Source organism: Melanaphis sacchari, unplaced genomic scaffold (genome assembly GCF_002803265.2).
Source record: "Melanaphis sacchari strain LSU unplaced genomic scaffold, SCAv2.0 Contig178_pilon_pilon, whole genome shotgun sequence".
Taxonomy (NCBI): domain Eukaryota; kingdom Metazoa; phylum Arthropoda; class Insecta; order Hemiptera; family Aphididae; genus Melanaphis; species Melanaphis sacchari.
In genome coordinates this window covers 1,024,570-1,051,949 of record NW_020270843.1, presented here as the reverse complement: position 1 = coordinate 1,051,949, position 27,380 = coordinate 1,024,570, and the positions used below count along the sequence as shown (strand labels likewise).

Here is a 27,380-nt window from a genome sequence, read left to right as displayed (position 1 = left end):
GAATCTCGTTTTGGCACCTCCCCGAAAAGAATTTTTCATTTTCCGTTCTCCCGTGCACATCGCCTAAAGGAAACTGGAAAACGGCGAATAGTTCGTCCATTTGTACAACGACTTAGTTATTAGATACCTAACCACCACCAAATATATTATAATCTCGTCTACTGATGACGAGGCGACTGCGATCTACCGGCGGAATAAATCTGACGACGGTCTTATTGAACCGTGATAAGTAGTGCATGTGTGTGTGTGTGTGCGTGTGTTTTTTTCATTGCTGTCATTATTATTATTATCAGGAACGTCGGCGACAGGCTACTGGCTGGCAGACTGAGACGGCAGTCCACTACATTTGACGTTAGCTAGGAATTAGGGTTCTAGTCTTCTTTTAACGACGCGTTAAAGTTTAGAAAAAGATCGTGTACTCGCGAAATTGTTTGCGAATCTTTTTCGAAGCGATCAATCAGACAGATTTTTTTTTTTATCACTCTCATTAAAACCCATCTTGGTAGGCAGTCTATCTGACGGTAAAACAATATAAAGAGAGAAGGAAAAACGAGAACCGCGCAACACTTAAACTTGAAGAATCATTTGCGATGGCTGGTCAAACGATACAAGATAGACTATTGGCTGCCCGACACAGTTTGGCTGGACAAGGTCTGGCCAAGTCCGTATGCAAGGCCACCACCGAAGAGCTGATCGGACCGAAAAAAAAACATTTGGATTGTGAGTGCATACTTGTTATAAATATTATCATCAGGGTTATTATTAATATTCATTATCAACATGAACTACAATTTAAAATAATAAATAATAAGTAATTTTCTCATTATTGTGTGCAAATGTGCAATACAACTTAAATGTTGTATTACTTAAATTTTATGAAAGAAAGATTTAGATTTATATTAGCTAGTAGGTGCTATAGTAATGATAACAACTTCCAAGTATCATGTTCTAATGATTTTTAAATCTTTATTATATTATTTTACTATAAAATGCTGAAGTATTGGTGTAAAACAATATGAAATTTATAGTTTTTTAGTGGATAAATAATATGAAGGTAACAAGGTGTTTAAAATGTTGTATTTTGTACAAACATAAGGTTAATGAATAATGGTTATCATATATGATATAGCTATATATCACTTGGTTGAACTGTCAAAATAAGGTAAACTTTTACCTATGTTTTTTTTAAATAATATACTTTTGATTTGACTATAAAATATTAGTTAAAATGTCCATTATATAACCCAAATCAGTATTTGACCATAATTTCAATAGGTACCCTATTTTTAATCTCTATAATAACTATATTTTATGTGAAAGATTGGTAAACATCATAAAATTTTCCAACATTTTATTGGTAATTAAATAGGCATATAGATATTTTATTTGTTAAAGAAACTAAACACTAAACTTTTATTTACTAAACAAATGAGTACTTATTTTTTTGACAATATGTAATGTATTAGAACAAAATATAAGATTTATCTAAATTTAGCTATTCAAACAAATAATACAGGTATATCTGTGATTAAGTATCCATAATTTATATTTCTTTTAATTTTTTCTACAATAAGAATAATCTACCTTTTCTAATTCAAGTTAAAACCAATTTAATAATTATTTATTTTCTTTATTTTTAATAAGTATCTATTTGATTCTATAATTTTTATATAGATTAAGTATTTAATACTCTGCTAAAAATCCTAAAAGTAAATCATCTTCTTATGGCCAAAGTTTCATACATTTTGCTATGAATTTTACCCATTTAACTTGAATATTTATATAGATTTGTTGTTTAATTTAACATACCTAACCAAAGAAGTTTTAAATTTTAATTAAATTGTTTATATCAGCGGTTCCCAACCTTTTTGAAACTATTAAATATAAAATGGGTTCAAATACCCCTCTCCTTCACAATAAATTTAGTACAAAAAAAACAAAAAAATAATTAATAATTTTAATTAATTAATTCAAAATAAAAAATTTTTTACAACTACTAAGTGGGTAATAATAAAAAAAAAATGTCTCATCTTTACTTCTCAGAAAAACATGTTTTATCTTTTGAGGGTAATTATACCCCTAAGTTCAGAACCACTGGTTTATACAATTCATATTGAGCTAACCATAGCCACTAGGATGCAAAAACAGTCAGGGCTTTAAGTTATGTATGTTTTGAAAGGCCCTATAGACACTAAGATTTATAATATATTTTGATTTAATTACAGATTGTCTTTCTTCCATATTGTATATTTTAATCCTAAATTAAACATAAGTACATAATATTATTTAGTTAACTACAGTAAAATAATAAAATATAATACTACAATCATTTGTTATTTATATAAGTGATTAAATTTATTTACAGACATATTGAGAACTGAAATATCTATAACTTTATTTGCTACTATGTATATATGGAATCAATCCATATTACGGAATCAAATATAGTTTTTAGAAATAGATATTATTTTTTCAAATAGCATTCCTTTATTGATATGATGAGAGAGATCCAATAGGGATCTTGGTAACTTAGTTAAAAAATAAAATTAGAAACATCAAATAGGTATGTTATATTATATTGCAATTTTTTACTATGGTTATTCATGAAAAGGTTAACCTTCAAGTAGCTGATTAAAATTTACAACTATTTCTATCTAATTTATAGCATGATATTAATCTTTTCATAACTCATAACTACTGAAGGTATCTGTTTACTTTTGCAAACTAAAACTGTAAATTGTTTGTAAGCATGTTAAATAACATTTGCTGTATAAACATTAATTGATTTAAAGAGCAATGTTAATAACATATTAGATTTATGCCAAAAGTGACGTCTTGTTCAAAGAATTAAAGATGTTTTTCATAAATAATAATAAAATAAATGTATTTAAAATTGATTGATTTATGTTACAATTAATAGATTATATTATTTCAAATATTTTTTCTTCTATTGTATTTTTTATGTATAGAGCAAAAAAAGTTTCAGAAATCTTTGGTACTTAAACAACATTACTAATAATAATAGTTCAACTATAATTATCAATTCTAAACTTGCATTTCTATGTAAGTAATTATCATTTTTTTTTCTGAATTAATCATTTTATTTTTTATAAATTATTATTATCATTAATAGATGTTAAAAAAATAAATAAATAAGGAAAAGTGCCAATTGATAACTACTATGTTTTATATTACCTATCTAGGTATCTACAGTAGTAATTCTCCTCAACATTTTTATGGATTAAAAAAGTATAATAAATATACTTGTATCTAAACTTTTTTAAGATCAAATTAAGTACCTATTTTTGTATGTTTAGAATGGGGTTAAGTATCATTGTTAAAAAGTACCTTACTAATATCATACTAGGTAGATAATTTTTGTAATATCAGAAGTATTAACAATAATTATTGTTAGTATTACTATAAAATTTTATACCAAAGTTGTAATTTTATAAAAAATGTAATTTACATTTGTTGTTTTCTATTAAAATGATGGCATATAGTAAAGTTTACCTTTAAATTTAATTTAATCTAAAAAGTTCTTGGTTAATATTAATATTTTTATTCTATTGATTATAAAAGAAAATTATTGTGAATTTTCACTCAAATCATTTATTCAGGTTTTTGGTACTTAATGTGTTAAACACTAAAATCATTAAAATTATAAATCAAAATTAAGTAATTCAAAAAAAAATTAATTTGAAAAATATATATAGGTATGAATCTAATATTTTAGATTATAAAATATTCTTTAACATTTTATTTCAATTAATTATGTTATAATACTGATAGATTATACTACTGAATAAATAAATAAAAATAAACTTTAAAATGTATTGATACTGAAGTATAAAATATTTTTAAAGTTTTGTTTTAACCAGATATTTTATTTGGATGTTTTAAAAATGAATTAAGTATTTGGATTCTTTGTATTTTGAGTGAAAGACATTGAATTATATTTATTATAAAGTACTTACCTATATTTGTATAATGCATTTACTTATATTTTCTTGTTAAGTATCAAACATAATTATTAAAATTAATGTAATCCAAAAATATAATTAAAGGTTTTAAAAAATTAGTTTTTTAATTGGCTATTTTGATAAAAAAAATTACAAATTTAATAGGCTATTAACTAATATTTAGTTTTTAGTCTAAAATGACTATATTGTAATCAATATGTTTAGTAAAATAAGTTAATTACTTACAATGCTAAAATTATGATTATGAATTTATTTTTAATTTAAATTAGCCTCGTATTTTCTAAATTATCCATGTTGTATCTTATTATGTTACAATATTTAATATTAATTAAGGAAATAATCTAAATAATCAGTTAGAAAACCAATCCAAGTAAAAATAAGTATAAGTAAATTTTTAATTAATAATATAGTTTTTCAATTATATTATTAATTAGAAATTAAGTATTGTTAATCACAATAATAATATAAAAATAATAATAGGTAACTAACCTAATTTGGCTTTTTGCTCTTATTTATTATTTAATTAACATCATTAGTGGCTAACATTTAGTTCATATAAACAACATAATCAAATTTAAAGTTTGGAAAGAATATGTTGATAGTTGTATAAAAATGTATATTTATTTTCAAACTCCTTTAAAATTGTTTTTCGTTTTGTGTATCAATATACAATTGTTATATGTAGACTAATATCATAGTGTTTGATAAATACTCTGCAATACACTATTATTTTAAAAATGTTGTATATTAACATTCACTCATCTAATAATTAATAATTTTAAATAATGTCATTCTGAATATAATATATAAGTTATTTATAATTTTATTAAACAACAATTAATACAAAAGATTAGTTATCCAATTAGTTACAACAGGCAGTAGTTGGGACTTGTAACCATCCAATGTGACTTTACCTAGACTGTAATTCACCACCCTCGAGTCTTGTTCTATTAATTATATTTATGTTTATCATAGACTTAACTATAATAGTTTGTAAATTGAGTAGATTATCAGTATAACTGTCTGGGATCTTACTTATGATATATAATTATTAATTTTTTTTTTAATTTTCTTAATTTCTTAACTGTTAATTATGTATTCTAGTTCTATAGTATTACTCTATCATATCTAGCATTTGGGTTGCCAGATTTTAAAATCACTGAATTGGGACATCATATTGAATAACCTTTTTTTTTCTTTTTAGTCTTAAGTTTAAAATGTCTGAAGCTTTAAAAAAAAAAAAAAGACAAATAAACCTAAAAATATGTCAATTAAAATAACACTATAATGATATTATGTACAATATTATTCTATATTTTATTATTAAACAAAACAATATTAAAGTTATTTTCTTTCACTGGGACAAAATTAATGACCAGCCGGAGCACCTGGACACGCTGTTAAAATCGGGACTGTCAAACCAGGACGAATGACAAGTCTAGTTATTAGGTATTTTTTGTGGAAGGGGAGTAACCATATATTTGATTTTTATATATATGGTTAAAATATATTGTTAGTAGACATTATTAATGAAAAACATATTTCTTAATTTTAACTACCTTTATTAATCTAATTATAGATTTGTATATTATTTAGACATAACTTAATATAAGATTTTTCTTGCACTATAAAGGTAGATTAACTATGATATCAGTACATTTTAAGATATATTTCCCCTTAGACTCTAACACCATTATTATATAATATGTAGCTTTATAACAAAGTATTCAATATAAAATATTTTGATAATTTCAAGTTCATGAATTTATTGAAATTTTAGTGATTTTGACTGTATACTTATGGTAAAAAAATTGTACATATTTTCTCATAGATTTAAATATATATATATATATAAATCAGGTGCTTTATAGCTTTGTTTTTAACTACAAAATAATGAATCATTTAATAAATAATAATATACATATCTAAAGGGTAAAACTAAATAATTTAATAAGCTATTAAATAAATATAGATTATTATTTTTAAATTAAAATAATTTAAGTATCAAGGTCATTAGCACCAGATATGTTTTGTAATTGGTTAACACGTAAAGTCTGAGATATACATTAATATAATTCTTATTTATTAAATATTGTTTCATTATCATCAATTAATTTCAGAATTAATTATCAAGATTTATAACGACTTTGAACTAAAGTGATTTTATAAATTGTTTTTTATAAGGTAAGAATTATTTTCACAAACTTTTATTGATCTGAGTTGGCTGCATAATGACATGCTATTGTGTCATGTATATTGGCTTCTGTTTCTTGTAATTGTTAAATTTGTTAGTTACAAAATACAAAATAATATTGTGTGTAAAAAATATCTAGGTATATAATATGAGGTACTTATATGATATTAATAAAATAATGATCTGAGTAACAATCTTATATTATATTCATAAATAAAAACTTAATTTAATAAAATAGCATAAAAAACACACATTAAAAACTTAAAAAACAATCCTACCTATGTTTTTTGTTCAATAAGAAAATATGATTTTATATAAAGTATTTAAATGAAATACTACTAGTAGATATAAATGTATAATGATATTATTAATAATATTTTGACTTATAGTTACAATTATATAAACAACTGAAATTCAATAAAGGTAATTTACTAATTTTTAAGACTTACTGCAGTAACAACTATAACAACAATTGAGAGAACAGCACTTCGCATATATTGTCTTTGTCTTATAAATCCATTACATAGCAAATTATATTCCCAACTTATTAATTATATTTTAAAAAAAATCATCAAAGCATAATCTGGAGTATTATCCAAACTAACCATAAATCATATTAGATATGTTAATAATGTGGAAGACATTAGGCTTATCAGTATGTAATAAAAAATAAAATATGTATTACTTTGGGTTGCAGCCCTCTTAACATTTTTAACCTAACCTTTTTAAAAGGAAATTAATTAGCCAATGATGTATGATAATGGCGAGACCGTTTTCGACTAAAAATGTACTCTTTCCTTTCAGCTGATTCACTTTTCGACCAAATTTAAAATAGATCTATTCCCTTTTCGGTCAAAACATAATTTTATGTAATGTATGTAAAAAAAATAAAATAATTGGTATATAATTTTTTGAAAAATTAGAAAAAAATATATAATTTCCCTAATTTTACAAAAATTATATTACCAATTATTTTATTTCTTACATATATTATATAAAATTTTGTTTGTGGCCTAATATTCGGGTACCCTTTAAAAATGCATATTTCATTGATTGCGGTATATTGTTTAAAAAAAAAAAAAAAAAAAAAAACAAGTAAATAAAATGTGATTTAATTACCTATCACTTGTGTAGGTCGAGCGATACGTCCGTTTTACCTACGCTGTAAAAGATAAAATTTACATCCGCCAAAATACAGTATCGCCGTGGTTCTTAAAATAATGCATGATATTTGAAAGTGAAATAAAATTGTATCTTATCCAGCGCAAAAAACATAGTACCTATTGTGTTACTTCTTTGTTATATAATTTAAAACTTAAGATTACTTAATTTGATATATAATTATAAAATTAAAATGTTAATAAATTTAAAAAAATTGTTTTAATTTGGTGCAGTGGTGTTTTTTTACTTTTTTTTTCCATATCTAACTTCAAAAAAATAATTGCTTAATGTATTAGAATTTTACTCATGTCTATCAAAATACGAGTATCCATATTCAAATTACCTACAAAAATGAAAATAATTTTATTAGATTTAACAACACGTTTTTAGGTTAAGTTTACAGTTTTCCTGGATATCTAGGAATTATTTGAATTTCACTGGCCCATTAGGGAATATATTTGACACTCCTCGAAAAATCACCCAAAATACGCCTAAAACTAAACGATTAGTGGAGTTATTAAATTTAAATAGTTTTTCCTTATAGTAGGATAAACACCTATTTATTTATATAATATTAACAATAATTTTTATGTTTATTATTTTATTGTAATAAGGAATAATCGTGCTTGTTGGCCGTTCCTAGCAACTCTAGTATTAACGTCAATTTTAACTAGGTCATCGATTATTAAGGGGAGAAAATAGAAAATATATGACCTTAGAAATATTGAGTTCTACTTCTCAGTTGGAAATTTTATTAATTTAAAAATGCATCTTAGTTACAGTTATGTAATATTTGTATAATCTTGTTTATCCAAAAGTCAACAAATATCAGTCCTGAATCCAATGTTAACTTCCTTGATGAATATAACCTTCGATTTAAGCTAAATGTGTTTTTGTTAATAATGATGACCCAAACGATATCGATCCTAAATTTGGATCGTTTTATATTTGACTTTTCACCTCAGCTTGATTGATGCAATTATGTGGCACCAAATAATGTGTATATTTTTTACTGTTCAATTTTACTTAATTTGATATGTTTATCAATTATATACGCAGTATCCGCCCATGACGAAAAACATTCATGATGTGCTGTTTTTAGTAAAAATAATATAAATAATAAAATCCAAATTACTTTTAACACATGGAGGATAATCCAAATACTGATAAACCAAATATTAGCAGATTAAATGTATAAAAAATAAATTATCGTGTAATATATTTCTATTTCAATTAAGATGACGTCATACCTGCATGTGTTGTCTTCGTCTTACACACATACTACATAGACAAAACCCATTTAAGCAGTCAGAGTAGAACTCGCTCAAATTTGGTTCTAGAGTAAATTACCTATTATAAAATAAATAGATAACGATATTTTGGAGAGCAAGACGCTGAGTTTTTTTTTAAAAAATTTTAATTTTGAAAAGTTAAAGGTTTTTGAAAATTTTGAAATTTTTGCTAATTCATAACGATTATAATGAAATGAACGTTATGTTGAGAATAATGAAAAAAAAATAGCGTCTTGCCCTCCTAAATATTGTCAAATTATAATTTTAAAATAGGTATATTTACTCTAGAATCAAAATTGAGCGAGTTTTACTCAGATTGCGTATACACATTTTGTCTATGTCCTACGTGTATAAGACAGAGGCAACAGATACGGGTATGACGTCCTCTTAAAAATTTTAATCTTAATGTTATATAGTTATAGGTAATAGCCTATTACTAATAGGTATACATCGTAAATGTTTGTTTTATAATGTACTTTTATCTTAATTTTATATATTAATTTGAAGTTTTGTAATGTATCTTATATGCTTAATCAATAATCATATCAAGTTGTACTATATTATTCATCAATCATATTTTTAAGTGTTTAATCATTATTTTAATTTACTTTAAACCGACACTACTAGAATAATACCGTGTATTTAAAAAAAATTTCGGTTAAATGTTCTAATATACTATTTAAGTATTAGCTCACAATTCCTGAACAAACATAATTTTTTGTTAAATGCTCTATGAAAAACAATCGAAGGCTATCAAGTTTTTTAATACGATCATCATTCAATATTTCTGATTTAAAATAATATATTACTGACTTCCTCCAATAAAATCCAGTTTGCTTATACGTTATGTAATTTTTAAATTATTACTTCAAAATAATTATTTAATTATATTTTTTGGATTTTTTTATTTTTTGTACACACAATTTTATAATAGTTTTATAACTTATAATATAAGAATTCGTTAACGTTTGTATTATCTATTAGTTATAACTACTTCCTAATTCTAGATCATAATGTTTAAAATTGTATTTTTAGATTTTCTTTCGATTTAATTAAAAGGTTCTGGCTTTAAGGTTTTAAAGAATTATATACTGTAAATTTTATTTTATAAATAATATACATGCACATAAAACATTTTAAATTGTAATTTTTATAAACTCTCATCAACATTAGCTCTACCTAAAACTATATTTTTATATTTTATCATTGCTTAATATAATAATATAAATTTATTTATCATTATCTTCTGTCGAAATGAACGGACCGAGACTAATGTCCCACACCCAGTTTCTGTATCCTGTCTGTCTGATTTGTTCTCTATTAAATAATATATATTATTATTATTTTGTATATAACCACATATTTTAATTTTTAAATAATTTAAACTTTGTTATTTGATAAATATTTAAATTGAATCATTTTACGTGGTATACATGAAACATGCTGTGTTAAGTGGTGTAAGTTGGTAGATTTGTGAGGAGAAGAAATGCATTTTTGTAAATTTATATTATTTAAAAAAAATGTATTTGTATTACAATTTATAAGCATCTTTCAACACAACTATTAAATAATATATACCTGCAGTTTTCAAAATGTGAGGCGTGGTATAAATATTAATATTGTACATATTCACTCTAAGTACTAATTATAGTAATGTACACTAATAAACAATTTTTTTCATTTATTCAAGTGAGGCATGATTGATTTTTTTTATTTTTGGAAATGCGTGAACCAAAAATAAATTTGGGAACCGCTGATATATACAATGTAGTATGTAAATATAAATATAAAATCAAATAATAATATTAAGTGATACAATCACACCAATTGCGTGACATTATGAAGGAATACAAAATACTAATATTAGTATTATAAAGTACTAGTATTTTAATTGTAATAATTGCAAACCATAGTGTAGCTTACTATAGTCTATATTATGATGTAATATTTTGGTTATTACGTTATTAGTTATTAATGATTTATTTGCTTGAATAGGAATTTTTTTTTTTGAGGGGGGGGGGGGGGGCTTGCACACAAATTAATGCGAAGTAGGTACTATATATAAGTAGGTACCCAATACAGTCAACATATTCGACATTGGAGTATATACTATATAAATCTAATAATTTTTAGGTTAAAACAGTGAAGATAAATTTAAGAACTTGTCCAAAAAATTTAGGGTGAAAGTGTTATCCCAATTTATATTAACACCGGAAATCAAAATATTGAAAAAACCCTGAAAATAAATTTATAATAGGTACTATGATGTCTTATTTATTTTTAAGTCTATGGTAAAACTATCAAATTAGTACAGCAATCTTATTATATAAAATAATACTCCACGTGCTTTTCAAATACTCAATACCCGAGTTTAAATTTAGATAATTGGTATCCGAAATGTACAAATAGATTTATAATTTCTGATTTATTTTTGACAATCCGATATAAATATTTATTTAAATTTATTATTTCGGTTGCTATGTCCTTTTTTTTTATTATTATTATTTCTATAAATTATGCTATTATATACCTAGTAGTATTTTTTCAAGGTAGAGCTGATACCACTCTGTATATTACCAATATTAAAGTATAAAATCTATAACTAATATTATATTATATTAGCTAGCATTGGCTAGGAATAAAAATATAAATACTAGTTACTGATTATAATTTATCTTAATTTCAGTCTTAATAGTTTCTTTAAAAGTTTAAATAGTCTTGATAAAATAAGAATAACCAATTAAAAAAAAAAAAAAAAAAAAATGAGGAAGTGGGTACCACTTTGCTGCACTGTATGGTAGGTATCGAGTGGGTTACTATTGTAATAGATGCGTTAAATTATAGTTCATTGATGTATCATTGAGGTATGAAAAAAAAACTATTCCGAATTGAGACGATCTATCCGTCTATATTATTATTCATTTAGTATATTTTATGTATGTTTTTTGATTTTGTTATTAGGTAATTTAATTTATTTTATTACTATTAAAACTTATGGTAGGCAGAAATAATTTTTGCTGATATCATTGCATTTAAAAATAGTTTTGTATGTTTAAATTATAATCATATACGTGAAAGTTTTATGTCCTACTCATAATTAATACTTTTAAACTATAATTAAATTATGAATGACATTATTTATCATAGTTTAAATTTGTGATTTCATCAAAATTTTAACTTGAAATACTTATAAAAATAAATTATAACTATGTATTTTAAGTATTTTTGTATAGGTAGTAGGTTAGAACAAGTTATATGAGATTTTGTATTAAGTTTTCAAGTATTTTTATCCTGCAAATAATTTTTTTTTATCAACATTAAAAAAAAAAAAAATGTAAAATGTAAAATATTTATAAATAAGTAAAAAAAAGTAAAAATATTTTGAAAATTATATTATGTATTTATAATGATCATATTATAAACATTTAATGAATATTTCTGCAGTCAGTTATTAATTTTTGAGTTAGGTACATCTAACAAAAAAAAAAAATCCGTGTGTTAGATCCAATTTGCTATTTGATATCAGTATCACCCTCGAAATTGAAAATTGAAGCAATCTTTTCTATTATATCTTGCATTTGCTATATTATGTTGGTGGATTTGATATTTTTTCAAAACTGAAGCACTCACATTAAGTATTTACTAATCCTTAATTAGTACACTAATGTGATATAAACCAATCATAAAAAATATGGTTTATGGGAAGGAAATATGTCACTACATTTATGGCAAATGTACTGAGCACTGTATTTTGTAATAGATTTGAAATATACATATAATTATGACAAATAATATTATTAATATTGATTCGTCTCAGAATTTTGATTTTTAAACATAACCTTTAATTCTTTATCTACTAATGTATGAAATAATATTATTTATTTTTATTTTAGACTTGATACACTGTACTAATGAACCAAATGTGTCAATTCCTCAACTTGCCAATCTATTAATTGAACGGTCTCAAAATGCCAGTTGGGTAGTAGTATTTAAATCATTAATCACAGTTCATCATTTAATGTGTTATGGGAATGAGGTTGGTATTAATAATCTTGTATCGTTTAAGCATAGTATTTAAATATTTTATGTATTTTTAGAGATTTACACAATATTTGGCATCCAGCAATAGTTCCTTTCAACTTAGCAATTTTTTGGATAAAAGCAGTTTACAAGGTGAATAATTATAAATTATTTTAGTGTTGTTTAATTTAAGATATAATATAATATATGAATTGCTAATAACTAAACTGAAAAAAATATTAGTATTAAAAGAACTCTTCTTTTATTTTTATGCTTGGTACATTAAGGACCCGTCGGAGTACGATCTGGTAAGAATAGCAAACAAAATAAAATAATTAAAAAAAAATCTTGTAAAAATATTATATAATTTTATGTAGGTATTTATTATTTATTTAATTTTCTAAGTATAAGTAATATTTAAATATGTAATTAATTAAAAATGGTTATACTTACTATTTTTTATTTTTTAGGTTATGATATGTCACCATTTATTCGACGTTATTCAAAATACTTAAATGAAAAAGCTCTATCTTATCGTACTGTGGCATTTGATTTTTGTAAAGTTAAAAGAAGGTATTGATATAAAATAAATAAACTTATTATTAATAATTTATCAAATAAAATGTTTACATTATACTCCTGTATATTTTAATTAAATCATGTAATTATTATTACTGAATATTTTATACTTAATTTTAGCAAAGAAGATGGAGTACTTCGCACTATGAATTCAGAAAAATTGTTGAAAACATTACCAGTTTTACAATCACAACTTGATGCATTACTTGAATTTGACTGTTCTTCTGCTGATCTCACAAATGGTGTAATTAATATGGCATTCATGTTGTTATTTCGTGATCTAATAAGATTGTTTGCTGGTTATAATGATAGTATCATTAATCTTTTAGGTATTTATATTATGATAAATTAATTTAAAACAGTGTTGGGCATTTAACTACAAGAGTCTAAATATTTTAAATTTAAATTTAAAATTTAGAAATGAATATAAAATTTCTTGCCAAACTTTTTGAAAAAACTGTCTTTTGGAACAAAATCATGCAGCTAGATGTGGCAAAATGGAAGGGAATTAAAATTGGTTGTTGGTTTGGTACTTTTAATAGTATTATTTAACTAAATTAATAATTACAAACATTATTTAGCTAAAAAATGTGTGAACACGGACAGAATATTTTATATTTCAATACCATTTTGTGTACCATCCATTAATGGAAAGATTCCTGTACAAATTTATATTTTTTAATTTTGTATGCAATACTCTAAAAACTGTAATAATACTAATTATTTTTTTGTCATTGATAATTATTAATTTGTATAACTTTCAAACTGCTAATATTACTGTAGTAATATCCTAATCCAAAGTGCTATATAATGAATTCAACTAAACTTAGTGCCTTAGATTGCTTTTCTAGGTAGGATTTGTGTATATGTAATTGTATTAACACGATAAATTAAAGTATATTTATTATTCAGTAATTATATAAACCCAAACTTAGTTTGTGCTCATCACTGTTACAAATAGTTAGATTAATGAATATTTTTATTTATTTATATTTTAAATTTTTATATTTATTAAAAACAAATGTTTTATTTTTTTTCTCAGAAAAATATTTTGATATGAATAAAAAGCAATGCCGGGATGCCTTAGATTTATACAAAAAGTTTCTCATTAGAATGGATCGTGTAGGTGAATTTCTCAAAGTGGCAGAAAATGTTGGAATTGATAAGGGTGAAATACCTGATTTGACTAAAGTATGTTAAATTTAATCAATATGATTGTTATTAAATATGATTTGCATGATTAAATTGAATTTGTTTTTAGGCTCCAAGTAGCTTATTGGATGCATTAGAACAACATTTAGCTTCTATTGAAGGCAAAAAATCAGCAGCAAACACTCCCACACAAGCAACAAGGTATGTGAAGAAATATTTTTTTTACTGTTTATTTTTTATGTGACTAATAAATGTGATATAGAGTATTAACGAGGATGTCATATTCTCATTTTTTTTGTTTTTTCCTTCTTATCAACTCATACCATACCAAATTTTTCATTCAGAATAATACATTTTGCTATATTATTTTTTATATTAAAATGAAATGACTTATTACCAAGTTAAAATTTAAAAATGTTGTCTTTTACTCCCTTTGGGTTTATATATTTATACTTTAATTTTAAAAGAAGTTATTAGTAATTTAAAATGTAAAATATAAAAAAAACTCTTTAAATTGTTTATTCTGAATGTTAAATTTACAATGTTGTGTGTTTGTAAGACTGATAAGGACTACACATGAGCTTATGATCTTAAAGTTTCTCAATAAATTAATATTAATTGATTTTAAATAAAGATGCATTTCAATTTCATATTCTTTTATTACTTACTTAAATTATTTTGTTAACCATTAACTATCATACTATTCTGTATCATATTTATTTTTATTCACTAATTATAAATTTCTTTTATAAAAGAGTTAATAGAATTTCAACTACCTCATATTTTTGTAAAAAATATTCATTTTTGTATTATAGTAAATCATATTTAATGCTACCATAAAGTAATATGTAGTATGTTACAATCATTTGTGCGTAAATTAAAACATACTTTATGGTTGTATTAACATGTGGTATAATAAAATAAGTTTATTATAAGTTTTTCTGATAATTTTTTTTTTTTTTTATTAATTAAATAAAAACATAAGATTTTTTAATCTTACAGAATGTTCCATTTAATGTAAAACATTCATTATTTTAAAAAAAATAAATAAATAACAGCTTGAAAATATGTTATTGGTCTGGATCAGTGGTGCAAATAGAATTTGTTCATGTTAGAACATAGACATTTTAACTAAAGACAACAATTTGATACTCATAATATTCATATACATATACACTATACATTTTTCATGAAAATCTAAACAATGTTTTGAATTAGTTAACATATTTATAATTTCTTTAGTTATTATACTGACTCAAAAAGAATAATAAGATTAGCCAGTCTATTAAATCTCGATTCTAATGTTGAGTTTTGTAAATAATTTTTTACCTTTTTCATAGTGGAAAATAACCTTTCAACTTGAGTTGATATAACAGGTAGTATAGTTAATATTTGTAATAACTTAAAAACTGGAATAATTTTAAAAATCTTTACATATTTTTTTTCTTAAATAATATTAATGAATACATAAAGTAAACTGTTTAACATTTGGTATATCAGCTGTGTTTTGTTAGCAAATATTGAAAAAATAAATAATTATTTATATTTTTCACAATTTTTAAAGAAATCATACCATAATAAATAATTAATATCTCGTTTTAGATTTTCCAACTAATATATTGGGCATTTTTAATGCAATTTTCCCTTGCCAACTTAAAACTTTCATTACAAATTTTATCAGTTGACATAGTTGCTTTCAGAAAAAATCTACAACGCCCAAAAAATTTCTTAAATTCTTAATGGTTCATCAGCATTTAGTTAACCCCTTAAAACAACACCTTAACAGTCACAAAAAAATATTGTTTTAACTACAGAAATAGTAATTTTTTTATAGTTTTGTTTTTTAATTTTTTTTCTGCTTTATTAAGGTGATTGTAAACTGAATCAAATTTTTTTGTAATAATATTCAAAATTGATTGCAAATGATAACACTATTTTGATGGTTTAAAGTTTCTTCATGATCAGAACATTTTTCTATGGTGTATTTCCATTTTTTAAAAGTTTCTATTCAAAGCTGGCCTAATGTCTGATTACCTATTCTACATTTGCATTGAGAAAAAAAAACCATACAATAGCTATTTACAATAAGTGCCATCTTCTATACTACTATGTGCAAATTAATTCCAATTTTTTAGTCAGATAAATTGAATTTTTAATAATTTTTTACCGCGGGATGTAGAAAGAAATACTAGTCTTATCAAGTGTCCAAAGATTATTAAAATATTGCATTTTTTGAAGATCAGTCAATTTTATACCTACAAAATGTTTTATGTCAAAAAGAGTATGTATATGTGTAACTACAGCTTGTAATACATCTGTAATATTTGGAAATAAAACTTTAGCAAGTTTAGATAGTTTGAAGCATTTATATTCACTAGTTTCCAATGATTTTTTTAGAGTAATTGTTTTTTTATTGAGAAAAGTATTGGAATCAATGATTTACTTGTTAAAATAACAAACATAAACCAACTCGATAACATCAATTGTTGATTGTGATATTAATGATTATATATTTTGAACATTTTATGCATGAAATCATAGATAATTCTAGTTTCAGTTTCATTAATATTATCAATGATGTTCAGACTGTTATAAAACATTTTTCATATTATTTTTATTATCAATTATCATAAAGTTTGCTATCTTAGTGCAGAACTATCACCAAATTATTATTTTTGTGTCTAATAACAGTTTGTATAGAATTTTATTATTCTATATAAATAAATAAAAGAATTATCTTATATAGCCCAAGAAGGGAGGGGATAGACTGTCCCAATGAATGTACTACTGGTTTGGATAATTATTTTTCTGATCGTAACACTCAAACAATAACAAATATGAAATTTATGTTTTAATTTTATAGTAATTAAATTACTTTTTACAACTGGCGCAAAATTTTAATACCTTATCAGACTAATTTAGCAATGTAATACTTCATTACCATAACAACTAAATATCTACGTGAAATCTAGATCAATTTTCCATTGATACTTTGCAATCAATAATCAATTACATTAGTACAGTAACCATATAATAATTTTCTTTAATCGTAATTAAAAAATGTGTACCATATAGTTCAATGTTTATCTATGCTGCTAGAAGAAAATATCAAGTTCTTTTTTTAATTTTAAATTGTTATAAAGAAATTTTCTGAAAAAAATACGTTTTATTATTTTTTATTGAAATAGTTTTTTAATGACAACATATAATTTTAATCCCTATTCTAAAACAGAATATTATTTGAAGTACTATGTTATTAAAAAATCAAATTAATTATAAAATATGTATTTAAAGTTTAGATGAGTGGAGTGGATGGAGTTGTACAGAATTACTTCATAAAATACTAGTCTTCTATTCTGCTCATCACACTTTGAATACTTAATAACTAATAAACTAATTGTGAATAATTTGTTTTTATGAATCTATATACTCGTATTCCAATCAATATTCTGTTTTAAAATATGAAATTAAAAATGTTGTTTGGTTTTACAACTCAAAATCATGTAAAAAAAATATTTTCAAAAACATTTATTTACCCTGAAATAATGAGTGTCTTATGTCAAATGGATCATTTTATTAAGTACTTATAGAGATATATTTCATTAAGATTCTTTTTATATAATTTTTTCTTATTAATATTAAAAATAAAAATATACAAGATCCTTTCTATTACTATTTTTCAAAATCCTTAAATCATCCTTATATTATTTTATGTGCGTGTTGCTATTATTTTGTTTGACCTAATTATATGAATTCTATCCAATTATATTTACTATAGTTAAATATTATTTAGAAAATTGTGTTTGGATATGATTTAAGTAGGTAGTTCTTTACTTAATGATTGACTGTTTATTAGAAATTATTATCTTAATACTATAATTCACGTTGTTTGAAAAGCAAATTAATTTATGTATTTTTAAATTGAATTTGTTTTATTTTTAGTTGAACTTTAAAAATCTAATACAATATAAAAATGAAAACATAATACGTACATTTTTAAATTTCAAATGTTGCCAAGTACTTAAAAAAATAATAAATATTTTGTTGATAAGATACAAATAAACACGTTTTAATATTCAATGTCTTATAATATAATATATAATATGGTATTGTTTTAATTGTAATATTACAATTATACTAGTAAACAATTTTTATTAAATATTATTAAATGGAAATTGTTTTTGTGCAATATCAGACTTAAATAATCATAATCTTATAATTTAAAATATATTATACATTACTTGTAGTTGATAATTAATTATTAGGTTAATTCCATATAACAATTAATAATATTCAGTATCTTCTATTTTTTCTTAACTCATTTTATGTATATATTACCGGCAATATCAGAAATAAGTCATTTTCAATAATGACTAATTTGGTTAAGCATTATAGATATCTTGAAACTATCGTTATTTGTTTCTTCACAAGATCAATTATTGAAATGATTTTCACCTGACCCCCTCGTCTCTACTTTAAAAGTTGTAATTTAACTTAAAATCTATTTGTTAAATTATCAACTTAGGAAATACTGATAAATTATATTAACTAAATATGTTAGCCAATTACAGAAACATATACTAATTACCAAGACTCAAACTTAATATACTTAAAAATTACTAAATACGCATTACACTTATAATAGAAGAAATAGCCTTTAAAAATATGCATTTATTTCTTTTTCAGCACACAATTTAATACAAATATTTATTTTATTAATAAAAACAGAAAATTGTATGTCAACTAGGGATTTAAAAACACGATACAATAATGCCTAATTAAAACTCTCAAAATAAACATTATAGTATTTATTTATTTTTTACTGTAAAATTTTCAAATTTTATAATTAATATATCATTAATCATCGAATATGCTCAAAAAAATGGTAAAATTAAAAAATATGCTTATTAAACTAAAAAATACTTTCAAAAATATGCAGTGTAAACTTTTAATAATTTTTTCGTAGTATCATGAAATTACTTTTAAGTTTGCTTAGCAATAAATCTAATAACCCCCCCCCCACCAAAAAAAAAAAAAAAAAAAAAACATAAAAATGCAAAATAACTTACTAATTATCATTCATGACTAGTGATTTCTGGACATTACAAATGTCATCTATCTACATTGTCGGAATCGCAACATTTATAACCTTACATATATAAAACAAATCAAAATATATTAAATTATGTATTATAATTGATTTAAATTTAATTGGTATTATAAAATATTTCGAATATTATTATAGAATATTGTTATTATATAGTATATTTTATATATTTTGCTTCCCTTAGTACTTCCTACCTATTAGTTTTATATTGATGCACCTGTTGATATTTTAATACATATATATATATAATTTTTATACAATTTAAGTATCTATTTATATTTAACCCATTTAACCTATCATATTATATCTGTTTTAGATTTTGTATATAAATTTAAAGAATTATTGGAGTTTTTGCATTCATTTTTTATGTTCACTTGTGAAATGAAAAATGATCTAAGTTTATTGAAATATTATTTGGATAACATAGCAATAGTAATTTACATTTCTATGCTTTCAATTATTAATTTGCATGTATACAAACAGATTAATATACTTTAAACAAATTATAAAAAAAGTAATAAATTGTGTTAAATGTTGCAAAAATTGTCTTATTTTTGTGTAAAATTAAACAAGTTTTCATGAAACGATTTACAAATTTTCAGACAAAATATATTAAATTTTCGGTGAGACAGATATTTTCTAAAATTCTGTAAAAAGAAAAATCTTTTTAAGGTTATTAATTATAAAACATAAAACCATTTAATTTAGAATGTTACATAAATTTCTCCTCGGCAAATTATTATAGTTAATTAATCAATTGGTGAACTAAAGCGCATCTCTGAGGTAATATTTTTCTGTCTCATTTTATCATAGGATATTTTTCACTTCTCTTCATTATCTTAAGTCTTTAATAAATTAAATATTAACTAAAACAAAAATTTGTGGCAATTGTAATGGAGTTACAGTTGTTATGTTAATGTTTTATTAATTTAACATATTTATAGATTTCTGGATTTATTTATTAACTTAAATTATCAAAAATTGAAAAAAATACAGATAACTATAAAAAAAATAAAACAATATAAATTACTGAAGGAACATTAAAAAAAATGAAAATGAAAAATATATATATTTGAAAATTTATAGTTGTTTTCCTTTTCTCTTATTATAAAAATTAAATTATGTTAAATATACTTCTCCCAATTAGCTGCTACTGTATATTAAAGTGATTGTAAACTGCGCTCATGTAAAATTTAAAAATCAATAGCTATATTTTTGCAAAATTATCTTTAATATATACTTAGTTCATTATAACCATATTATATAAATAATTAAAATTAAAATTAAATTAAGGATTAAAAAAAAATATATAATTTTAAAAGTAAAATAATAACAAATATTACAAATAATAACATATTGTTGTTACATAATCATCAATTGGAGTTTGACCACTATTATATTTATTTATTAAGTTTTGTAACTTTTCGCGTTTTTTATTTTTATTTTAGAATGCAATATTTATTCAATAACTTGTTGATGTTTCTAGACAAATAAATGATATGTCTATCATATAATTGAAAAAATGCACAATCATAGAGACTTAAATAAGTTAAAAGTTTTGTATATTTTACAAACAGGGAACAGTTTAAGTTGTTGGGCTCAGTTTACATTACACCTTTTTAACATAGATAAAATTTCAGTCGCAGCTCACAAAAAAGAAAGTCATTTGGGCATAGTTTATTTATGCCCATATATTATACTGTCAAAACAAGTTTTTGTGCTATATTTTAATCTATTTAGTACTTTAGTACACAATAGTCACTTTATAGGCATTAGATACACACGTATTTCAATAAATTATAACAAATTAAATAATAGTATAAATATATTTTATCAATAATTTAACCTAACAAAATTCCAGTAAAAATTTGTAAAATAATATTTTTTTTTAAAAAGAAATAAAAATTTTATATTTTTTTTTATTTTAATATATTTCCTTCGAATACACCAATGGGGTAACAACATTTTTGGTATTAATTATTTATTTATATTTATATCATTAAAAATTGTTAAAATAATTTGTTAATAATCCATACTTTTTTTTGTAGTCTACACTTTGTATTACCCTTGGGTGACCATATGTCCCATTTAAAACAATTCTATCAGTTTTTTGAGCAAAATATCTTGTAACTTGGGACACTTTTTTTCCTATTTTTAGAAAAAAGTCTGTTTTAATGCCATTGTATCTATACAATTAAATGTAATTAAATGCTCGATAAATGATAAAACTTGTTTACCAAATTATACTTTTGCAGTTATATGTTGAAACCTATATTATTAACATCGGTTTTTACAGAACAGGCTTCAAGTTCCAACAAACACTATAATCAACAATTATTAGCATATCTAGGCATTTTATATTTTATTTATTTATATAAATCAACACTTTAAAACCGTATTTAATGATTTCAGTCAAATTTAACACATACCTTGTATGAATTGTGTAATTTTGCACAGTGTTCATGTTATGGACTTGCATGACTACTTCTTTTTAACTTATCCAAAAACACACTTAACAGGCAAACAGGTCATAATCACTAAAAATATTAAAGGGTAAAACAATTTTTCAAGGTCTTAAGTCATAATTGTTTCTCTTGTTTTTTATATATATATATAAATATGGTCACCCCATATTATCTACTTATAACTAAGTTTTCTTTAGATAGTTAAACATTTTTAGAAATAAGTAATAGTAGTGTTTGCAGTTATTTTTATTTTACGTTTGTCTTTTTTATTTGAATTTTGTATTTTATTTTGTTTTTATTTTCTATCTCCTGTCCTATCCCTGACATAATCATATAGCACTCATCGGACAGATGTAAAGACTGGTGTATCTGCCCTTTCTTCCACTAGCAGCTCTTTTGGAACAATTGCCCAGCAAGCAGACGGAGTTGAGGAATCATTGAAGCAAGCTGTTTTGGCTGAAGAAGAAGCTGTTTTAAATCAATACAAAGTAATATAGTGTTATTTTATAATTTTTTCTAGTCTTTTAAAAAAAAAAAACTATTTTTATAATAATAATTATTTTCCTAGGCCAAAGTCAACAGTCCTGTGAATGGTACAATCGCTTCAGTCAATAATCCATTTTTAGTTTCATCTGAGCCTATTGTGGACTTATTTTCTTCTCCAACTCCGGCTACACAGGTATTTCATCAGATATAATTAAGAAAGTAATTCATTTAACTATCACCTGTTTTAGGTGTCAACCAAAGCTTCAGACGATTTACTTCAATTAAGTAATCCATTTGCTGACATGTTTTCAACTCCTATGACAGGATCACAAACAAATGCTTCGAATGATATATCTTCTCCTCTTGCTAACAACTGGATGAGCAATGGATTTAATACAAATACTAGTAATGCATTTGTTGATGATAAATCATTTACATCTGTTTTTGGTCAACCTGAATCTAACCAATCATGTCCTGCTCCCACTACTACAGGTAAATTAATAATTCTATAAATAAAACAATGAATAGAAGAATATGTTTATAAAAAATTCCCTGAGTGTATATGTCTTTCAAGCTGCGTGTTCTGGAATATCTCTTATCTCCTCAAATGTTTTTTCTGATTCAAATATTTTTGAATCAAGTCCTCCATCTATTGAAAAATCACAGTCCAGAAAATCTAGTGGGGCATCAATACCTCCACCAAGACCTCCTCCACCTTCTACTACTCTTCCATCATCTAATTCTGATCCTAATCCTGTTTTGGATTTGGCAGCAGATATTTTCCTTCCTCAAAATGTCCCTCAACCTATATATGGATCTCCTGGCAAAACAGATTTGGCCGCACTTACTTCAGGTATACAATATAATATATTGTATTCAGACATACATGTTTCGGCCTTCTATGTTGTGTGAATTATGATTTCCTTGATTTCCGGGTAGTTTTTTATTTCAAAGCAGGCACTCAATTACTGGCCTGTAGTACATTATTTTTATTTATTTAATGCTTTTGTAAGAATACAAGTTATAGGCTTAACATGTAAGGTCGTACTTGAGTAAACTTCAGCGGTTTTTTTTTAAATATTTATATTTAATGCTATATTATGTAAGTGGCATGGGCATTATTATAATTTATTATTATTTTTTAGCTATTAATATGATTTTTCTGTATTCAGCTGCCATTATTGTTATATTTGATTTGCTTTAATGATTTAATTTTTAATTAAATATTTCATAATTAATTTTATTTTTTGTTATTTAATTTTAGGTGTACCTGATTCAGGTAATAAGAAGGTATTAACTGGAGACTTAGATAGCAGTTTAGCATCATTAGCAGAAAATCTTACTATCAATAAAGTTACACAGCCGCCACCGTGAGTAATTATTTTAAATTTATTTTATAAATAATAGTTACATTTATTTGTTTATTTAAAAAAAATAGAGTTCAATGGAACTCTCCTAAAAATACTCCAAAACCTGGTAATGGTCAACCGGGGATGGGTTGGAGTCCTCAGCCTATGGCCGCTACAACTGGTGCAAATTATCGACCAATGGTATGTAACAAATGTTAATTAATTGTTTTCAATATACAATTTAAAAATAATATTTTTGAGTTGTAGTGAACAGCTTGAAAAAATCTATTTTTATTTACTGAGTTGTTTCTATGTAATATCCTATGCTTGTATTTTGGTATTTTCTTTTGTAAATTGCTTCTCAAATTAAAATATGGCCAATATTCATTTATTTTGGTTTTTACACATTTTATTTTGCATGTTTTTATTTATGTACATACATTTTTATTATTATTTTATTTTTTGCTTGCTGTATATTGAATTATAGGGTCAAGGAATGATGTCCAACCCTTCCCCATTTGTATCAACATATGGTCCAATGGTAAGTCATATTTATTTGTAAAATTGCTTTAAAATAAACTTGCATTGAATAAACTTACTATAATTTAAACCTATTTCAATATAATATTGAACAACAATTTATGAATATGGTCTATATTCAGCTCTAATAAAATGATATTTTAAATTTAACATACTTTAAATTACTTATTTTCTTTTACTGTTAAATACTTTTAATTAAAAATTAAACATATGATTATATTTTATACCAAGGATGGTTAATACATATATATTCAGCTCATATGCGATTTTTATCCAATTTGTTTTAAGATTTATAATTTTTATTTTTTATAAGTAAATAACAAAAATAATAAAATAAAATCTGTCTTGCAAGAATTTAAAGTTGAAAAACTGTCTCTTTAGTAATTTTTAGTTGCCCATTTCTGCTTTATATCAGTGGCGTATAGTCTATTATTTGTCATGCTATTTTAATTACTTATTTTGTTTAAATAGCTAAAAAACTTAATTATCTAAAACTTTAGATCTCAATTAAATATTTTTAGACCACTGCTGCGTATACTATTTCGTAGTTAGTAAATTTAAATGTCTAATTTTATACATCCAACTTGAAAATTCCATTTATTTTTTGTTTAAACTACCTATTATTCAAACAATTGTTTCTATATCATAGAAATATCAATGATTAAATTTTTATACATTTTTTATTAAAAATTTAAACATATTTTCGTACTAAAATATTCTATTTTGTTAAGGTTATTTTTAATTTGAGTAGCTTTGCTAGTTTTGCTATTATTGCACATTTTCACTGCATTGGATGCATTTTTTTCACTGATATAGTATAGTTGAACATTTTTATGTATATTTGTAATGTAAATAAATATCTATGTGGAATTTATATAAGCTCATCATGTTATAATAAATATTTTAAACTTGCTATTTTGTATAATATTTTTTGCTATTAAGATTATATTTACTAATTTCCATTACATTACTTATAATAATTCATGCATTTTATATGCCAAGTTTAATTCTTAGTCATAAAGTGATCAAATATATTAAGGAAGCTGAAGTCCCTTTATACATTATATAATATTCACCACAAACACAATTTACCTAAACAAATAGACAACAATAATTCTGGAGGGAAATCTAATATTCATATTAAAAGGAGAGGCGAAGCCTCCAAAGCCCCCTATAATTATACCTATGATTGAATTGCTCTAATCCTATAAATTTACTTTTTATATATCTTTGATCTTTGTGTAGCCCAGATGGGTTCACTTTTAAATCAATTTGTACTATTAATATAAGTAAGGTAACATATGTATTTTTTTATATACATTACTGAATAGAAATATTATTGTTCAAATTGTAATATTTTTGTATACCATCAACACAATTAATTTATTAATTGTATGAATTATTAAATATTTTAAAATTAAAAAAAGACTATTGAGTTATAATTTGAACAATATTTGTATATATTTTTTCTTACGTAAGTTTGTGTTATATCTTAAGGGTGTACAACCCAGCTGTATTGGTGGTAGTTCAGTAGGTGGTGGTAATATTGGAATGACTGCTCCTTCCAGTACTCAGGCCTCTCAACCACAGCCTGTCTTAGATCCTTTTGGTTTATAAGGTAATCTACTTATTATGTTCTGTATTATAAATTTATGTTTATTGGTCTAACAAACAAAAAATTAAATATTAATATATTATATTAATTTTTATTTGTTCTAGGAAATAAAGTGGGACTGAAACGCGAAATGTACATTTTTTATTGTATACACATTATTAAGGGTTCACAAAATAACTATCATTGTTGCAACAACCCTCGTGCCATAATTTCAAACTATAAATTGGCAAAATGAATATAATTTCAGGTATTACTGTTATTTAGTTAAAAATCAATTATTAAACTTATATTTTGAAAGTGTAAAAATAAAATTATGCCCAAAATAATTTCTGCCTATTTTAGCCTAAATTATTTTAAATTAAACATAAAGTATTATATTTAGATTATTACTTAAAAATAGGCAAACTCTAGCTTAGAGTTAAGAAATGTGTGTTCTATGAAAAAGAGATTGTTCCTTTAGGAATAAAGTAACAGTTTTAGTTTACGATCTTGTTAAGTTTTTTTAACTTAATATTAAGTGCAATATAAAATAAAGTTTGATTTAAATTATATCCTATTCGTTTACCTCATGAATATCTATTAATTTACAAATAAAAAAATTATATATATTATGTATTTTATAATGAATAATATTTTATGTAATAATATAACATTAAATATTTAATATTTAATTGTCTATTTTATAGACAATATATTGTTAATCCATTTAAAAGTTATATAGCTATATGATTATTTAATATTATGACACTCTCTATCAGATATACTTACTATATAACATAATTAAAGTAGGTACTATTGTGCATTAATAATAATATGGTATAATTGTAATATATTTATATTTTAATGAAATTAAAATAAATATTCTCATGTCTATAAAATACAATATATAGTATATTACATGTTATAGATAAATTATCATTATTGAAAAGCTTGTATCAAATTTAATTAGGTACATGACGTTACAGTGTACTGATGTACAGTATTTAGTTTAAACAAAATCATATCTAAATTATTACAAAAATATGTAATTATACATCAGTTACCTAATTTATTATTTTATAAGTAAAATATTTAAATTAAATAAAAAATTTGGATAAGATTTTGAGTAAACATTTTAGAAGTATAAGACAAACATTAAAAGTGATGTATTTGGAAATCTGTAATAACATAGTTGAATATAAATATATTTAGATTTTCTTTTCAAATGTAACATAACCCGTTATATTTATGCAGAATCATAATTGTTATATTCAATTTTTATTTATTTAAAATTATCAATAATTTTTTTTATTATAATTTATTTAATTTTAAATAACTTATTTAATACATTATATTTATTATAAATAGGTACTGTTAGTTTTATCAAACTCAGCACTGTGGTTTTATTTTGATTGAAAACAAATATTGTGAAATTATAAAATCAACAATTATTGTTTA

General features: G+C 23.2%; 1 protein-coding gene across 10 annotated transcripts; it reads left to right on the top strand.

The window, feature by feature from the left end:
* Window positions 1-27,380, top strand: LOC112592553 (phosphatidylinositol-binding clathrin assembly protein LAP). 10 transcript variants are annotated; one of them, XM_025336644.1, is made up of 18 exons: window positions 1-229; window positions 294-720; window positions 12,524-12,666; window positions 12,728-12,803; window positions 12,938-12,958; window positions 13,121-13,223; window positions 13,350-13,558; window positions 14,272-14,420; window positions 14,491-14,582; window positions 22,291-22,441; window positions 22,522-22,632; window positions 22,688-22,931; window positions 23,014-23,292; window positions 23,704-23,809; window positions 23,878-23,989; window positions 24,276-24,329; window positions 25,826-25,946; window positions 26,048-26,492. In XM_025336644.1, the coding sequence occupies exons 2-17, from the start codon at window positions 591-593 to the stop codon at window positions 25,943-25,945; spliced, it is 2,100 nt and encodes a 699-aa protein (XP_025192429.1). In that variant the 5' UTR covers window positions 1-229; window positions 294-590; the 3' UTR covers window position 25,946; window positions 26,048-26,492. The 10 variants fall into 10 exon arrangements, 9 of the variants coding, with proteins under 9 accessions (XP_025192429.1, XP_025192428.1, XP_025192434.1 ...); XM_025336643.1 differs by having other exon boundaries at window positions 1-238; XR_003114559.1 differs by lacking the exon at window positions 1-229 and adding an exon at window positions 27,291-27,380 and having other exon boundaries at window positions 591-720; window positions 26,048-26,190.

Excerpts from the sequence above, each read along its gene's own strand:
- LOC112592553 (XM_025336644.1), top strand. The coding sequence starts at position 591 with ATGGCTGGTCAAACGATACAAGATAGACTATTGGCTGCCCGACACAGT. Across the intron at positions 13,559-14,271 it reads TAGTATCATTAATCTTTTAG|AAAAATATTTTGATATGAAT; the intron begins GTATTTATATTA and ends TTTTTTTCTCAG. Across the intron at positions 22,932-23,013 it reads TCCTGCTCCCACTACTACAG|CTGCGTGTTCTGGAATATCT; the intron begins GTAAATTAATAA and ends ATGTCTTTCAAG.